At 36.0% G+C, this 16363-nt stretch overlaps 2 protein-coding genes and 1 pseudogene across 2 annotated transcripts; 2 read left to right on the forward strand and 1 right to left on the reverse strand.

Annotated features, from left to right (window-relative positions):
* The window catches only part of LOC132168886 (endonuclease 4-like), a 6278-nt pseudogene extending 1857 nt beyond the window's left edge, over positions 1 to 4421 (reverse strand).
* A 1961-nt stretch (positions 4422 to 6382) lies between these two features.
* LOC132168884 (uncharacterized) lies at positions 6383 to 9217 on the forward strand. The gene is made up of 6 exons (XM_059579967.1): positions 6383 to 6724; positions 7413 to 7592; positions 7799 to 7880; positions 7955 to 8062; positions 8187 to 8345; positions 8823 to 9217. The coding sequence occupies exons 1-6, from the start codon at positions 6473 to 6475 to the stop codon at positions 9017 to 9019; spliced, it is 978 nt and encodes a 325-aa protein (XP_059435950.1). The 5' UTR covers positions 6383 to 6472; the 3' UTR covers positions 9020 to 9217.
* A 908-nt stretch (positions 9218 to 10125) lies between these two features.
* On the forward strand, positions 10126 to 13271 carry LOC132168888 (uncharacterized). Its single transcript, XM_059579970.1, has 6 exons — positions 10126 to 10439; positions 11257 to 11436; positions 11664 to 11745; positions 11819 to 11926; positions 12050 to 12208; positions 12923 to 13271. The coding sequence occupies exons 1-6, from the start codon at positions 10188 to 10190 to the stop codon at positions 13117 to 13119; spliced, it is 978 nt and encodes a 325-aa protein (XP_059435953.1). The 5' UTR covers positions 10126 to 10187; the 3' UTR covers positions 13120 to 13271.
* The last annotated feature ends 3092 nt before the right edge of the window (positions 13272 to 16363 follow it).

The following is a 16363-nucleotide window of genomic DNA, read 5'->3' on the forward strand; positions in this document are numbered from 1 at the left end:
CCTTTTTCTTACTATTAGCGGGAAACACTAAGACCAATTGTACTACTCAATCCTTTAGTTTCCATAACCCAACATAGCTTTATTCTCTTTCCCTACTCTCACCATTGAGTCCTATTCATATTTACCCTCTTACACGTTACCCAACCAAATGGTGAATGAATAAATTATTTGGCACAGGTATGAGGATATAACAAGTGAAAATAAAACCATTGTCCAATCATTGTATTTATGTTGATTTGGTATATTATTTGTGAATGTGCATATGAAGCCTGTCAACAATCCAAGATCTCATAGCCATGATCGCAGACACAAAGAGGTTGATACAAAGCGTCCAAGAAACAAGAAAGGAGAAGGGCATGTTCTTACGGATTTGGACAAACTGTGTCATTAGTTGCGCAGTTTTCCCATAATGCTTTATCATTTGACAACCATCCTATAGACAAGAAGTAAAATCAAAGAAAAAAACAGTGTAAGTATTATGTACAGTGCACACTGATGGCACTAGCAAACACAGCTACAAAACAGACAAAGAAGAATGACAAAGAAATGAATTCAAGTCTCAATATGAACGTAATAAGCAAGAGTCTTTATATGCTGACTGTATGCCCAAATAAAAGCATACCGTAATGTTCCTCTGAATGGCTTTTATCATGATTTCAAGATCTGAACCATAGAATGTCTTCAGTGCAGAATCAATGATCATGTCATCCCATACCTGGAACAAAACCAATTTATTGAAGGGGAAATTACACTTTACCTTCTTGTGCTATACCCTAATTACAAATTACCTCCCTAACTTTTAAAAAGTGACACCAAACCTTATTGTGGTTATGGACAAAAGCAAAATATTAGATTTTTTGTCAGATATAACTGAGAACTGGCAAGTTAGAGTCATGTGCATTATAAAACTAATCATCTAAAGCCACATTCTTATACATTTTTTACACTCTCAATGCGCACAGATTTTTTCTTCATGATCTTAGATGATAAATAAATTATTTTAAATAAAGATAAGAAAATAAAAAATCAAGATCAGAACTGAGTTGTGGAGATACAAAGCCACGTGTGATAGATGTTGTCATGTGGGATGAAACTCTAAGAGTGGGCAACACAATGGAGGGCTAGCCCCCTCCCCCACCAAACCCCTCTTCTCTATCTTTGTTCTCTCTCAAGTTCTTAGAAGAGGTGGCTGATACACCAGAAGCAGACATACATAGTCAATTACATCAATATGGTGCTTCAAATTAGCCAAAGAAATTAAGACCCTTAGATCCTTGATAATATTAAAAGTGAGGTTAAAAAGGGAACACTTATTTAATCTAGTCTAGAACGTCTCACAATATCCCTTTTTAATTTTTCCATCTACAGTGCCTAATCCAAATAATTTTAGTGTCAACATTTATTCAGTTGCAATCTGTCATAAGCAAACTGCTTCTTTAATTTAAGCATGAAATTCTAAATTGTGCATATCAAGTAGTAGCAGAGAGAGAGAGAGAGGAGTACACACTTGGACGACTATCAAGACTTACATGGTGGAGATTTGACTTCCGACGGTACCATCGGACTATTATTGTGTTCCCACCTGCATCTCCAGTGAAACCAACATGGAGGGGCTTCAATCAAAAACAGGAAGTTAGAATGAAAGGAGAACATTAATTTCCTTACTACAAAACATCTATAGAAAATTTAGCATTGGAGACACACCAAGGGGAGAAAAAACTGGAAAAAAGAAACCGGCAGTTAACTGATCACTACTGTAGTTGAGCGCAATTAGTTGTGATGTCATATTCTGCAGCCATGTTTCTTATACATATGCATACTAAAAAGACTATCACACTGATACTATACACATTGTATTTGATGGAGTATAGGAATACAAGCAAAATATTGAGAACAAGATTTACTGAACAATTTTAATGACCTACAACAAATTTAGTACTGTCGGGCTGAAAACTGTGACTTTAGTTACAAATATGTCTATCCTCTTCATGAGGACAATTACTTCTTTCAAATCATATAAAGATCTCATAAACCTGTGCAACACACTATCAGAGTGGGTTTTATTAAAATATCTACACACCATTCTTCTAATAAGATTTTCACTTTTGATGTAAAATTCCAGTGTCTGCTGAAAGTGACCACCAAATTTAAATTTCCAGCGTGCCATAGAAATATTTCTAGAAGAGAACTTTGTTAACAAAAGTAAATTTTGTTTGACAAAAAAAAAATTGAGATATACTATTCTATTGTTCATTAAAATTACAATTATTTTTCCACTGCATCCTTTGCATCTTCAAATTGTCTTGAAGTTTTGAGCTACCAGTAGGAAGAACAAACCTGATGGACATCTCCAATGAAATGTGATAAGAACATAAGTGCCTCCGTTAAGTTGTCTGTGATTGACAAAATTCAATTGAAGTTATAGAATTTATCATATTATTTCATGCGCAACCATTGGGCCTAGTGATTTAAGGAACTTACATTGTAATTTTAAGTTGGTCTCTTGATAAGCCGATGTTAGTTGCATTGTATAGTTGTAAATTGCTCCAGTTACACACATATCTTTATGTCCAGCAGGGTCATGACAGTCTCCTATAAAAGAAGTAAGGAGCATTTCCACTTAAGAATGATGCTAAAGTAGTTTTTAGATTATGTTTTGTCAGACAGTAGATTTGGATTCGACCACAAAGACAAAAATTATATTGCATTTTTCTCCAGTACGTCATTTTCTATGCTTAGGCTTGCAGATCGCAACATACACCTCATTCATCTTAACATGCAATGCTTGGTATATTTCAATAACCATCATATTTGTAACCAACTGATTTAACAGCATCAACAAAATCCTGCTCATGATTTACTTTTCTGCGTAAAATACAAAGCCTAAGAGCATCAGAAGCTGACACCAGAATGATCGCATCCTTCAAATTGCAGAAAGATCTGTAGATTTCATAAGAATCCTCTTTTTCATGTTGATCATATAATCATGGAAACTGTCTTCCGTAAACATGAACAACAATATTAAACATAAAGATAGTAGCCTGCTGACCACCTAAGTGAACTCAACTCAACTCAACTAAGTCTTAATCCTTACTAATTGGGGTTGGCTACATGGATATTTTTACATCACTCAGCTCTATCTAGGGCCACATCCTGAAGACCTAAGTGAACCTTATTACTAATCCCACAACTGTAAAAAGGTGCCCTACAAAATGAATCATCAATTGTAATTGTTTAGAGTATAAATATTATGCGCCAAATGAAATAAGGAAGCTACAAACTGAATCATCAATTGTAATTATTAGAGTACATATGCTATGAAGCAAACAAAATAAGGAAGCACAGGCTACTGATGACATTAACACGGGCTAGTGAAGAGCAATGAATTGCATCTTCAAACAGTGAAAAGTAAGCCTAGAGCCAAACTTACTGCAGTATTTGTAGTTGCACAAAAAATCCGGAGTGTCAATATAATGCAAAGGGCCACTCCATCGCCAGTGGAAGTAACGTCGAATCTCATCAGGCCAAGAGCAGACAGCCGCAAGATCACCACCAGCAGACTCGGGAAGCAATTCCTTCACTGCAGCTTGAGCATCCTCAGTTAGAAGTCCCTGGAAAAAACGCCCATAAATGCTTCATCAAATTCCCATTCTCTAAAAAAACTACAGCACGCCCACAAATCACAACTCTCTTCTCAAATGATGACTCCTAATAAACTATTTCTTGCTGCAAATATAACTATAACATGGTTGAATCAATAGTAACCAAAATATTCTCTGGGTTTGATAATTTGCTGCCCCATTTCCAACCCATCTTGTCAAAATGCCTTCTTTTTCTATCAAATTTGTTTTTTTACTCATAATCTATATCCAACATGTTGACAAATACCAAAACTAAACTTATATGTAGACTCAATCCTTAAAGTACTCAAAGCCATTATACATTCCAGAATCAACCAACATTAAAAAAACTTAAGAGGCTTTAAGAGTTAATAATGGATATGCTCACCTCCGCTATCTTACAAATTGCATAATGGCCTTCCTTTCCCCAACCCAGAATTCCCGGTACCAATAGTAGAAAACCCAGTGCCCCACCAATCCAGAACAGCTCCTTCCTACCCATGTCTACCAACAATAGCAAAAAATGGTTATAAAAATATAATATTAAGAGCTAAAACATCACTTTCTTCAACAATTCAGCAAAGGAAATTACAGATCCTCTTCTTTGGGCCACAAAATTGAAGGTCTTTGTCACAAACTGAGGCTGCAAATTTGGCGAAACTTGCATGAGTATTGTGTGTATCTGGGGGAGCTAAAACGGGCTCATAGAGCCCAGTTGGGTAAAGTAAGGTTGTCTGTCTATTCACATTTCTCGCATGACTGTATCAGGACTCAGGAGTTGAAAAGGGCTGAGAGAGCCCGGGGTGCGTTAAAGTGGCGTTTGCCTATTCACGTTTTTTTCGTTTGGTAGGCTTATGGACCCAGCCCCCAGGGACCCCGAACCAATGGATTATCATATCAAGTTTATCAAAAGACTAACAAATATATATACATATATATATAACCTTTAATATTTTAGAGTATAATGCACCTACGTTTTAAGGGACAGAGTTTTCCAAAAAAAAAAACTTTTAATAGTATTTGAGATTCACATAATTTTTTAATAAAATTTAATTTATCACTGCTATTAAAAAGTCATATATTTTTTATATGCTTAAAAGATATATGTTACTTTTATAAATAACTCAAATGGTACTAACCGCCTTGGCTCCTTCTTGTGTTTTACACACTAAATTCCATATGGAGATAGAGTACGAACAAAGAGTAGTCGTATACTCACTCTTAGGGGGTGTTTGGCAAATGGGATGGCCTAAACACTGTAAGAATGTTTGGTATAAAAAAAATGAAAAAGTTGTATGAAAAAGTGAAAAAGTTTTGTTTTGTAGTGATTTTTTTATTTGAGTAATAATAAAAAGTGAATGATTTGATATTAAAAGTGAAAAAGTTAGAATGTTTTGATGTTGATTTTTTTGGGAAATGGTGATGAACAGTGTTTGGGCCAACCCTATCCCCATTACCAAACAAAGCCTTAATGGAGAGAGGGATGACTGCACAGCCATTCCAATTTGTTCCGATAGTTGTGTAGTCACACCTTGTGATAGCCAATGATGGCATGAACATGGGGTGGTGGTTTCAAGGGTTGTACAACGATGGAGGTTGAAGGAAACAAGGTTTCAAAATGGAAGAACGAGGATAAGGTTGTATTGTTGAATTTGGGACAGAGAGGCAGTGATGGGTGTTGTTCTTATTTGTCAGAGTCATGTAAATTGCCCCGTTAATTTTGTATCGGATTATAATAAAAGTTATAGTACCCATAGTCTTTTTTTTTTAAGAAATCTTTTGAATGTTTATTAGCATTAATTAATTTGAAAGTGAATATAAATAGTCGATTAGATCAATTAAAACTATAAGAAAGTAAATAAATAAATAAAACTACATTATCATACGACAAATATTTGGGTGCATTTTACCAAAAAAAAAAAAAGAAAAAAGTCTTCAATGTTATATTATTACATCAAAATCACTCCTTATTATAATCCAATTGAATTAAATTAACATAGTAGTTCACAAAGGATAACTCAATCAGCTGTGAATCTCGTCTCATGAAGTGGATGTCACTAGTTTGAATCTCTATTCTCTATTCTCTTGTGTGGACATGTAAAAGAAAAAAAAAAAAAAAAAATTAACATAGTAAATATATCATCCCATTAAACATTCTAATAGTATATGTAAACTTACTCAACCAATTAAAATCACTTTTTTTTTTCTCCCTCTCTCCCTTCTCTCTTCTTTCTTTCACAATTTCTCTTTATTTTATATATATTTGTTAACACAAAACATATTAGAGTGCCAAATAAGTTTCATGTCGGCACTCCTCTCTCCCTTCTCTCTTCTTTCTTTCACAATTTCTCTTTATTTTATATATATTTGTTAACACAAAACATATTAGAGTGCCAAATAAGTTTCATGTCGGCAAACGAACGACTTGTCGTTTCCGCGAGAGGAACCAGCCAAGCGGTCTCCTCGCTCTCCCTCACCGGTCGAAAATGAAGGCCGCAGTGATAAGCGCTCCGGGAGGCCCGGAAGCGCCCCAACGGCAACGAGAAGACGATTCTGATGAGGGTCAAGGCCGCCGCGATGAACGGAGCTGATAATTTTCGGAGGAAATAAAAGCTTTCAATTGAATTAGTAACTCCTGCTGGTGGATGAACAAACCAGAAATAAAGCATTCAATAATTCAAATCTACCAACCCAATAATGAATTATATATATATTTTATATATAAAATGACTTTGAGGAGTTGACTGGGAAAACCGCATCCTTTATAATATAAATATGTACTAGTTGAGAACAAAGACAAAGTTCAATAATTACAGAGAGGAAAGTCTCTACAGTCAGTATCAACGCCAAAGATGAAGGCCGTAGTGATAAGCAGTCCCGGTGGGCCGGAAGTACTGCGAGTGCAAGAGGTAGCAGAACCGGAACTAAGAGACGATGAAGTTCTGATCAAGGTCGCGGCCACGGCGCTGAACCGGGCCGACACGGAGCAGAGGAAAGGCGCGTACCCACCACCCGAGGGTGCGAGTGAGTACCTTGGTGTCGAATGTTCCGGGGTCATCAAGGTCGTAGGAAGAAGAGTTTCCCGCTGGAAGGTTGGAGATCAGGTAAAGTATTTTAGTGCTCTGTTTTTTTGTGAGTATTTTAGTGCTCTGCTTGGTTGCCGAGAAAACGAGAGTGAAAAAATTTGGATATTAGGTGTCTGGAAAAATTGAAAATTCGGGTCAAGTATTTGAACTAGCTTCACTTTTTTCTACTCATAACAAGTCTCACTTGGGTGGTGGCCTAGTGGGTTCTTTTGTTTTTCTCATTTTGTGTTTGGTGAAGTATTGGGTGCTCTGTTTGAGTGCTGAGAAAATGAGAAGGAAAATGGAATATTGGGTGCCTGGAAAGAATGAAAATTTGAGTTAAGTATTTGAATAATTGGTTTCACTTAAGTAGTGGGTTGTGTCAATATGTGCATGTAGCTTGAAATTGGGAAGAGAAAATAAATGCGGAATGTGGATTTATTTATGAGATTCCGTGGTGTAATCATTAGTTAATGGGTTCAATCCTAAAACCCAAACTTTTTGATCGGCCAGCCGGCCATTTATTGAGCTAAGCCTAATAGTACAATTCCTTTTTTTTTCCCCTGCTTTGTAGTGCTTCTTTGTTCCGTTGAGGTCCTTGAGGATTATAGGGGATATGAGCTGCTGTTACTGTTAGTATGGTTTTTGAGGGTTACTAGTAGATAGAATATGATTTTACCATAGTTGAATAGTACAAGGCTTGAATTTAATCGTTCATGGTATACAGGTTTGTGCTCTTCTTAGTGGAGGGGGTTATGCAGAAAAGGTTGCTGTTCCCGCTGGACAGGTTCTTCCTGTTCCACAAGGTGTTTCGTTGAAGGATGCTGCTAGCTTCCCTGAGGTGGCATGCACTGTTTGGTCTACTGTTTTTATGATGAGTCGTCTATCTGCTGGGGAAACATTTTTGGTAATTTCTAAGGAAACTTTCTATTTTAATTTTTTTTCACTTTCCTGGTTTATGATTGTTAGTGTAATTATGTTCCAAAGCATAAATCTGAGTGGTTGTTCCCAGCTCTTTTTCCATATATACATACGTGACCAAAATGATAATTTCTTGTGAATCTTTGTGGACATGGTGTTTCATTGCATAAATGATGAATATCAAAATTTCAGGTTCATGGAGGCTCCAGCGGTATTGGTACATTTGCAATTCAGATTGCTAAATACCAAGGAGCAAGAGTGTTTGTCACAGCAGGTTCAGTATCACTTTTCTTCTTATGCACAGGTTTAGTTCCTATCTATTCATATATTTGAAATCTTGATTGCCAGGGAGTGAGGAAAAGTTAGCTTTTTGCAAGAAACTTGGAGCTGATGTGTGCATCAATTACAAGACAGAGGATTTTGTTGAACGAGTGAAGAAAGAAACGGGTGGAAAAGGTATTTTTTTCTACTATGAAAACTTCACTTTTCCCAAATGTTTATAGAGATTGATATGCCTGTATTATTCTTTGTGCAATGATTATTTGGAGAGAAGAAACAACCCACTAATGCTCAATGGCAGGCGTTGATGTTATTCTGGATCCAATGGGAGCATCCTACTTGATGCGAAACATTGAGAGCTTAAATGTTGATGGGAGGCTTTTTATTATTGGCACTCTGGGTGGTTCAGAGGCAAAAATCGACCTCCGTGTTCTCCTTGCAAGGCGTCTCACAGTGCAATGTATGACAGTTTATATTGGGTTTTAAGTACCATAGCTTTGGAGTTGGATGAATTCATTTTCTGTCATCCAAGTTGCTTTTCTTTTCTTTTTTGGAGGGGGTATAGCTTTTTGCGTTGGAATGCAGAAGCTATATAAACCCAGCTGTATAATAAAAGATACTGGCTGGAAGATGACTGTTGCTGGGTACCAAGAAAATTATGCCATCAATGGGAAACTATGTTTTATGATAAAGTATTTTCTAAGGAGGGGTATGGAAAACCATTTCTAAATCTTTTTGAATTCCCAATTATGCAAAGCTGTTCCCTCAACATCTTTCTTTATCCTTTGATTATATGTCCTGCATCTGTTTTGCATTTCATCTTGCCGATTGCGTATCTGCTGTTTGTTTTTGTTTGTTTTTTCCTGCAGATAATTCTTGTCCTTTGCTTTTAGTATATATCATTAATGGCTTATGCTTATGGTGGTTGTGTATGTAGCTGCTGGATTGCGACACAGAATTCCGGAAAACAAAGCGGCAATTGTTTCTCAAGTTGAGAAGGTTGTTTGGCCTGCAATTGTGGCAGGGAAGGTGAAGCCAGTGGTGCACAAGTCTTTTCCATTTTCTGAAGCAGCAGAGGCTCACCGGCTCATGGAAACAAGCAATCATATTGGGAAGATACTGCTTCTTCCATGATGCCATGATCAGACTCTCTAGTCTCTACTCTTGAGTGATTATGGTTTAACAGTCTAAGACCTTCTTTGGGATTTATATATATGTGCGCATTTGTGCTGCAATGCATATCTTTTCTTGAAGGACAACATCTGACCCCTACCAAAAACTCATGTCTAAGTTATAATATCTAAATTATTTTCGAAAGTTTAAGATGTTTTATATTGACATGAAAAGTTTCGAGCTGTCAAAATTAACTTGGTACACTTGGTAATTTGTTTTTGCTTTTGTTTTTTTGTTTTTTGTTTTTTTTAAATAAAATTTAATTTGGATTATTTCTTAATAATTTTGTTTTGAAAAAATAAAACTTTAACAAACAAACCGTGACCAATTGTTTGGACTTTTAATTTTGAATTTGAGTTTTGATTGATCAAACTTAATTTTTAAACCCAATTTCATATATATATATATAATGTTGTTATCGTGTACAATAATTGATGAACAATATAGAATTTAAAAGAGAGATAGATTCAGAGAGAGTCGAAACACAGATTTAACGTGGTTCGGCAATTTGCCTACGTCCACATAGAGGCAGCTGTATTTTTACTCTTAATGATTCAGGGTTGAACGTCACCAACTCCACTCTCGTCTACTTGGTCTTCCACTGGTATTATATATGAACCACCAATTTCAACATATAAAAAGAGAAATTTTAAAATGGGCATGCCCCGTCTCTAGTTCATGGAACAAAATTTAGCTATAAGTCAATTTAATAAATTATCAAGTATCTCTTAACATGTGAGAAATATATAGGACAAAAATTCCTCCAAGCCAATCTGAAGGAAATATCCTTTAACGAACATTAAATTCTTAAGGTCATTAATAACAATTTACTAATTTAGACTAATATTTGAAATGTTTATAGACACTTATCACTATTTTAAATGTGTTTGAGGATATTTCCTCCGGATTAGTTTTGAGGAAATTTATGTCCAAATAATATATATATTTTTTAATAATATGTGATGATTTTTGTAACTAATTTTTGTTTTTAGATAAATAATTTCGAAAAGAGAAAAAGAAAAAAATTATGTATAAGCTAAAAGTTGTTTTATTAAACCGCCACCTTATGAGATAAAACTGAACACAATTCCTGAGAGGAAAGTCTCTATTATCGGTGTCAACGCCGAAGATGAAGGCCGTAGTGATAACCAGTCCCGGTGGGCCGGAGGTGCTGCAAGTGAAAGAGGTAGAAGATCCGGAACTCAGAGACGATGAGGTTCTGATCAAGGTAGCGGCCACGGCGCTGAACCGGGCCGACACGTTTCAGAGGAAAGGCGTGTACCCACCCCCCAAGGGTGCGAGTGAGTACCTTGGTCTCGAATGTTCCGGGACCGTCGAGGCTGTCGGAGAAAGAGTTTCGCGCTGGAAGGTTGGAGATCAGGTGAAGGATTTTGATGCTCTTCTTGGTTGCTGAGAAAATGAGAACGAAAAAAATTGGATATTAGGTGTCTGGAAAGATTGAAAATTTGAGTTATATATTTGAATTAGTCTCACTTGGGTGGTTCCCTAGTGGGTTCTTTTGTTTTTCTCATTTTGTGTTTGGTGAAGTATTGGGTACTCTGTTTGATTGCTGAGAAAATGAGAAGGAAAAATGGAGTATTGGGTGTCTAGAAAGATTGAAAATTTGAGTTTATTTGATATGGTTTCACTTCAGTGGTGGCCCTAGTGGGTTCTTCCTCAATTTGTGTTTCTTTTTAGAAAAATTAATTTGTGGGTCATATGAAAATTTGAGACTGAAATCATAAACAAGTTTTTTTGGTTTCTGCTTATATATCATATATATTTGCCTTGAATTTTTCGGGGTTTATCATGTTCTTTACATTGCTATACTTGTGATGAAGAATATTATGACCGAGTCATCAAGGGTTCAGGCTTTTTGTGCATTTAGCTTGAGATTGAGAAGAGAAACGAAATGGGCGAATATAGATTTGTTTATGAGATTCCGTGATGTAATTATAAGCTAATGGGTTCAATCCCAAAACCCAAACTTTTTGGTCGGTCAGCCATTTATTGAGCTAAGCCTTGTAAAACTTTTTTTTCCCCTACTTTGCAGTGCTTATTTCTGCCGTTGAAAATTATAGGAGATATGAGCTGCTGTTAGTATGGTTTTTGAGGGTTACTAGTTACTAGTAGATAGAATATGATTTTACCATAGTTAAATAGTACACGGCATGAATTTAATTGTTCATGGCATACAGGTTTGTGCTCTTCTTAGTGGAGGGGGGTATGCAGAAAAGGTTGCTGTTCCCGCTGGACAGGTTCTTCCTGTCCCACAAGGTGTTTCGTTGAAGGATGCTGCTGGCCTCCCTGAGGTGGCATGCACTGTTTGGTCTACTGTTTTTATGATGAGTCGTCTATCTGCTGGAGAAACATTTTTGGTAATTTCTAAGGAAACTTTCTATTTTTATTTTTTATTTTTTTCACTTTCCTGGTTTATGATTGTTAGTGTAATTTATGTCCCAATGCATAAATCTTATTGGTTTGACTCACCGGGAGCATCTGTTGCAGCTCTCTTTCCCTATATACATGACCAAAATGATAATTTTTTGTGAATCTTTACAGACATGGTGTTTCATTGCATAAATGATAAGTATCGAAATTTCAGGTTCATGGAGGCTCCAGCGGTATTGGTACATTTGCAATTCAGATTGCTAAATACCAAGGAGCAAAAGTGTTTGCCACAGCAGGTCCAGTATCACTTTTCCTCTTATCATAGGTTTAGTTCCTATGTATTCATATATTTGAAATCTTGGTTGCCAGGGAGTGAGGAGAAATTAGCTTTTTGCAAGAAACTTGGAGCTGATGTGTGCATCAATTACAAGACAGAGGATTTTGTTGAACGGGTGAAGAAAGAAACGAGTGGAAAAGGTATTTTTTCTACCATGAAAACTTTACTTTTACCAAATGTTTATAGAGATTGGCATGCTTGTATTATTCTTTGTTCAATGATTATTTGAAGAGAAGAAACAACTCACTAATGTTCAATGGCAGGCGTTGATGTTATTCTGGATCATATTGGAGCACCGTACTTAAAGAAAAACATTGAGAGCTTAAATGTTGATGGGAGGCTTTTTGTTATTGGCACTATGGGTGGTGCAGAGGCAAACATAGATCTCCGAGTTCTCCTTGCGAAGCGCCTCACAGTGCAATGTATGACAGTTTATACTGGGTTTTAAGTACCATAGCTTTGGAGTTGGATGGATTTTTTTTTTTTGGTCTTATAACATGCACCTGCTGGATCATTCATTCCTGATCATGATAGAAGCATATAAATATATGAATATATGTGAATTATAACATAACATTTGACGTATAGCTTTTTGCGTTGGGATGCAGAAGCTATATAAACCCAGCTGTATAATAAAAGATACCGGGTAAACTTTTTGAATAATGATGCTATATTAAATCTCTCAAAGGATGTCCCTCTTGGTAGGAATGATATTATAACCGTTGCTGGAAGATGAATGTTGCTGGGTACCAAAAAAATTATGCCATTAATGGGGAAACTATGTTTTATCATAAATTATTTTCTAAGAAGGGGTGTGGAAAACCATTTCTAAGTCTTTTTAAATTCACAATTATGCAAAGCTGTTCCCTCAACATCTTTCTTTGTCCTTTGATTATATGTCCTGCATCTGTTTTGTATTTCATCCTGCATATCTGCTATTGGTACATGGATAGTTCCCATTTTTAATGGTAAAGTGGTTTTGTATAGATAAACTTCCCATAGAGAACTCACTTGTTCCGGAATCATTGCTTTCTTAGTATATATATATATATATATATTTTCTGCAGCTAATTATTGTCCTTTGCTTTTAGTATATATCATTTATGGCTTTATACTTGTGGTGGTTGTGTATGTAGCGGCGGGGTTGCGATACAGAAGTCCGGAAAACAAAGCAGTGATTGTTAACCAAGTTGAGAAGGTTGTTTGGCCTGCAATTGTGCAAGGCAAGGTGAAGCCAGTGGTGCACAAGTCTTTTCAATTTTCTGAAGCATCAGAGGCTCACAGGCTCATGGAAAGTAGCCATCATATTGGAAAGATACTGCTTCTTCCATGATGCTTGTGGATGATCTGTGACTCAAGTGGATGATTCTATTTTAGCCCAGGTGTGCTTTAACTAGGATATTGGACGAAGTTATTTTGCATATATGGTGTGTTAATGCTTGCAATTTGGGAATAAAGACAGCCTAATGGATCTTGAACACTTTACCTACTTGCATTTTACTTGATTAGTCGTGGAAGATACATCAAATATCATTTAATTTTTTATAAAAATGTGAAGTTTGAGATTCAAGCTGTGTATCGAGGCATGCATGTTAAATTTTAGTGGGTTATAGGGCGAATTAAGTGATGGACAAAGATTAAAAACTCGAGCTGTTTTGGAAATGCTAAGATAGAAAGTTCTTTTCAGAGAACCCCTCCAAGCCTGGGCAATTTCGTGTACTACCCATGTCAGGTAAATCTTAGACCTGTATAAGCGCCCCTTCCACATGAATAGGGTAATATTCTGGTTTCGTCGGCAGGCTGGCCCAAGGAATTATTTGCACCCAATAAGATTCGAACCTTGGACTTTATGGGACTACCACAAAGACCAATGCTCTTACCACTTGAGTCAACCTCTTATAGATTTCACAGCAATATCTACATGATACCTAAACAAAGTAGGCTTTGACGTAGTTAGTGTAATGGCCATGATAACAGTTCTAATAGATATTATTAATGAGTATGATGTGATCAATGTGATCAATTAGGCCAACTCTTGCTTTAATCCTTTCCTACAATTGAACAAACCGTGACATCTTAGAAAGTTAGTCACATGTTAGGAAGATGAATTGTTTACATTGAGTGGGTGGATTATGAGTACCGTAGTAGTTAAAATTGACCTTTACAAGCGTTCTATGGAACTTCAATTGCAACTAAACTAGTCTTTTCAGAGTAATAACGTAGATGTGGCTAGCTCTTTATTTGAATTATACCAATTCTCTCACTATAAAATGTATGGAATGTCACTCTTCAAATCCTGGCATGCAACAATATGAATATCAACATGATCATTAGAACATCTAAATAACACTTACTAGGTTAAGGGACCTTTTGAGGTTCGTGTACATTTTTGTGCTCGTTGGCTTTGCTTTAGATACTGCTTTCAGCGGCTCTTCAGAGAGGATCAAGTCATTTTTGAGTTATTTCTTACTATTTTGTTGTATTTTTTGCATTGTTATTTTCGTTTTAGATTTGTTATTGGAGACCCACATTTTATTTTTGGTATTTTGATCTCATGTAATATTTTTTCCCAATTTGCATTGGAAATAAAATAAAATAAAGGGTAAAGTCTACTTAACCCCTTCAAACTACCACCTTAATGACAATCTATTCTCCAAACTATCAATTACGACAATTTACCCTCCAAACTACAAAAACAATGACAATGTACCCCCCAATGCCAGCAAAATGACGAAATTACTCCTATAGAATTCTCAATAAGACAAAAATACCCTTAAAATTTTGAATAAATTAAATTAAATTTTAGTACTTCTGTTTTTATTTTAGTATGGGTAATTTTGTCATTTTGTTAAAATTAAGAGTACATTGTCATTGTTTTGGTAATTTGGGAGGTAAATTGTTGCAATTGATAATTTGGAAGGCAAATTATCATTGAGGTGGTAGTTTGAAGGAGTTAAGTGGATTTTACTCATAATAAAATAACACTTGCCAAATTGGGGACATAATTTGCTCGTTAAAGTAATCTAGAAGCAACCTAAAGATGTAACTATGGTGTGCTTATCCTGAAGCATTTATGAGATTCTCGATCAAATTTTGTGACGAAAACATTTCAAGAAAAGATCACAAGTTCAATTGTACCTCAGGTTTGTCTACCCAATTTTGAAAAGTATGGTGGGACAAAATAGTCATTCTTTTAAAAGATGGGGACAATTTTGTTTTTGTTTTTGTTTTTTGTTTTTTTTTTTTCAATTTTTACACCTTTTTGCCTAAATGGCTCCTTACCATTTCAAATATCCATTTTCCCAACTAAAAGGCTTCATATACAATTGATGGGGAAAATGTGTTTAGAACTCAACTCCATGTCCAACCATGGTTTTGTATATTCGCATGCCATCTATCAATTTGGGTTATTTAAGAAACTCCTTATTAAACAATTTAGTTTTTAGGGAAAACTTTTCAAAGCCTGAATTTCTACGCGTTTTGACATGACTTTTCTTCTCTTAAAATATAAAAACTCAATTTTACTTATCGAACTTTCAATTTGATGCAATATTCCCCCTCCGTTAGGGTTTGACATTAAAACAGGCGGTAAATCCGATGAAATAACTTTTTATACCCCTTCAAACTTTTATAAAATTTTACATTTACCCTTAATTTCAAATTAAATTTTGTTTTTTTTTAAAAAAAAAAAAAAGAAAAAAAAGTGACCCACAACTGGGTCTAGCCACAACCTAGTCATGACCCTGTCGTGGGTCATGGGTGACCTATTGTTGGGTGTGGTCGTGACAGCGTCGTGGGTCAACAAGTGACCCACACGACTAGACCCATGGCAATGGGTCACAAGGTGACCCATGGTTGGTTCACCTTGTGATCCAAATTTTTTTAAAAAAATTTGCGGGTATTTGGGTATTTTTCATAGCCTCAAGTGGTGAAATTGAGAGTTTTTGAATTTTGGGAGGGTCATGTCAAAATGCATATAAATTCAAGGAGGCTTTGTGAAGTTTTCCCTAATTTTTACTACAAGTTCCTTACAAGCTGATGCGACAATCTACGTGACTTTTACCACGTCAACTACTAAAATATAGACAGTCACGAGATTGTCCACATTGGCGGTCCACATGATAGTCTAAGACAAGGGAATGAGGGGGACAACAAAAAAGCTACCAATAAGGGTGGGCAAATTAACCGCCTATCAACTGAGAACCGATCGACACCTACTGACACCGCTTAATCGATGGCCAGTAGGCGGTAGACTTTTTCTATTCTCAACAAACTCAGTTTGGTAGGTGAAATAACATTTTCTAACCAAACTAACTTTACTGACTGACTTTGCTAACCAATTTTCCATTTCTTTGCTTATCGACATTACTAACCGCCATTCGGTAATGAAACAAAAAGTTGGCATAATAAGTCAGTGACAATTTCGACTTTATTGACAATGGCGATGTGAAATGCAAAAACTCCATTTTCGTAACTGAATTTTCCGACTCTCACCCCTATCTACCAGTTACAAAGAAGACCATTCATGTTGCCTCCATAGACAAAAAAAAAAAAGGTGGGGTGGGGAGGGGGGGGGG

This window comes from Corylus avellana, chromosome ca2 (assembly GCF_901000735.1).
Source record: "Corylus avellana chromosome ca2, CavTom2PMs-1.0".
NCBI lineage: Eukaryota > Viridiplantae > Streptophyta > Magnoliopsida > Fagales > Betulaceae > Corylus > Corylus avellana.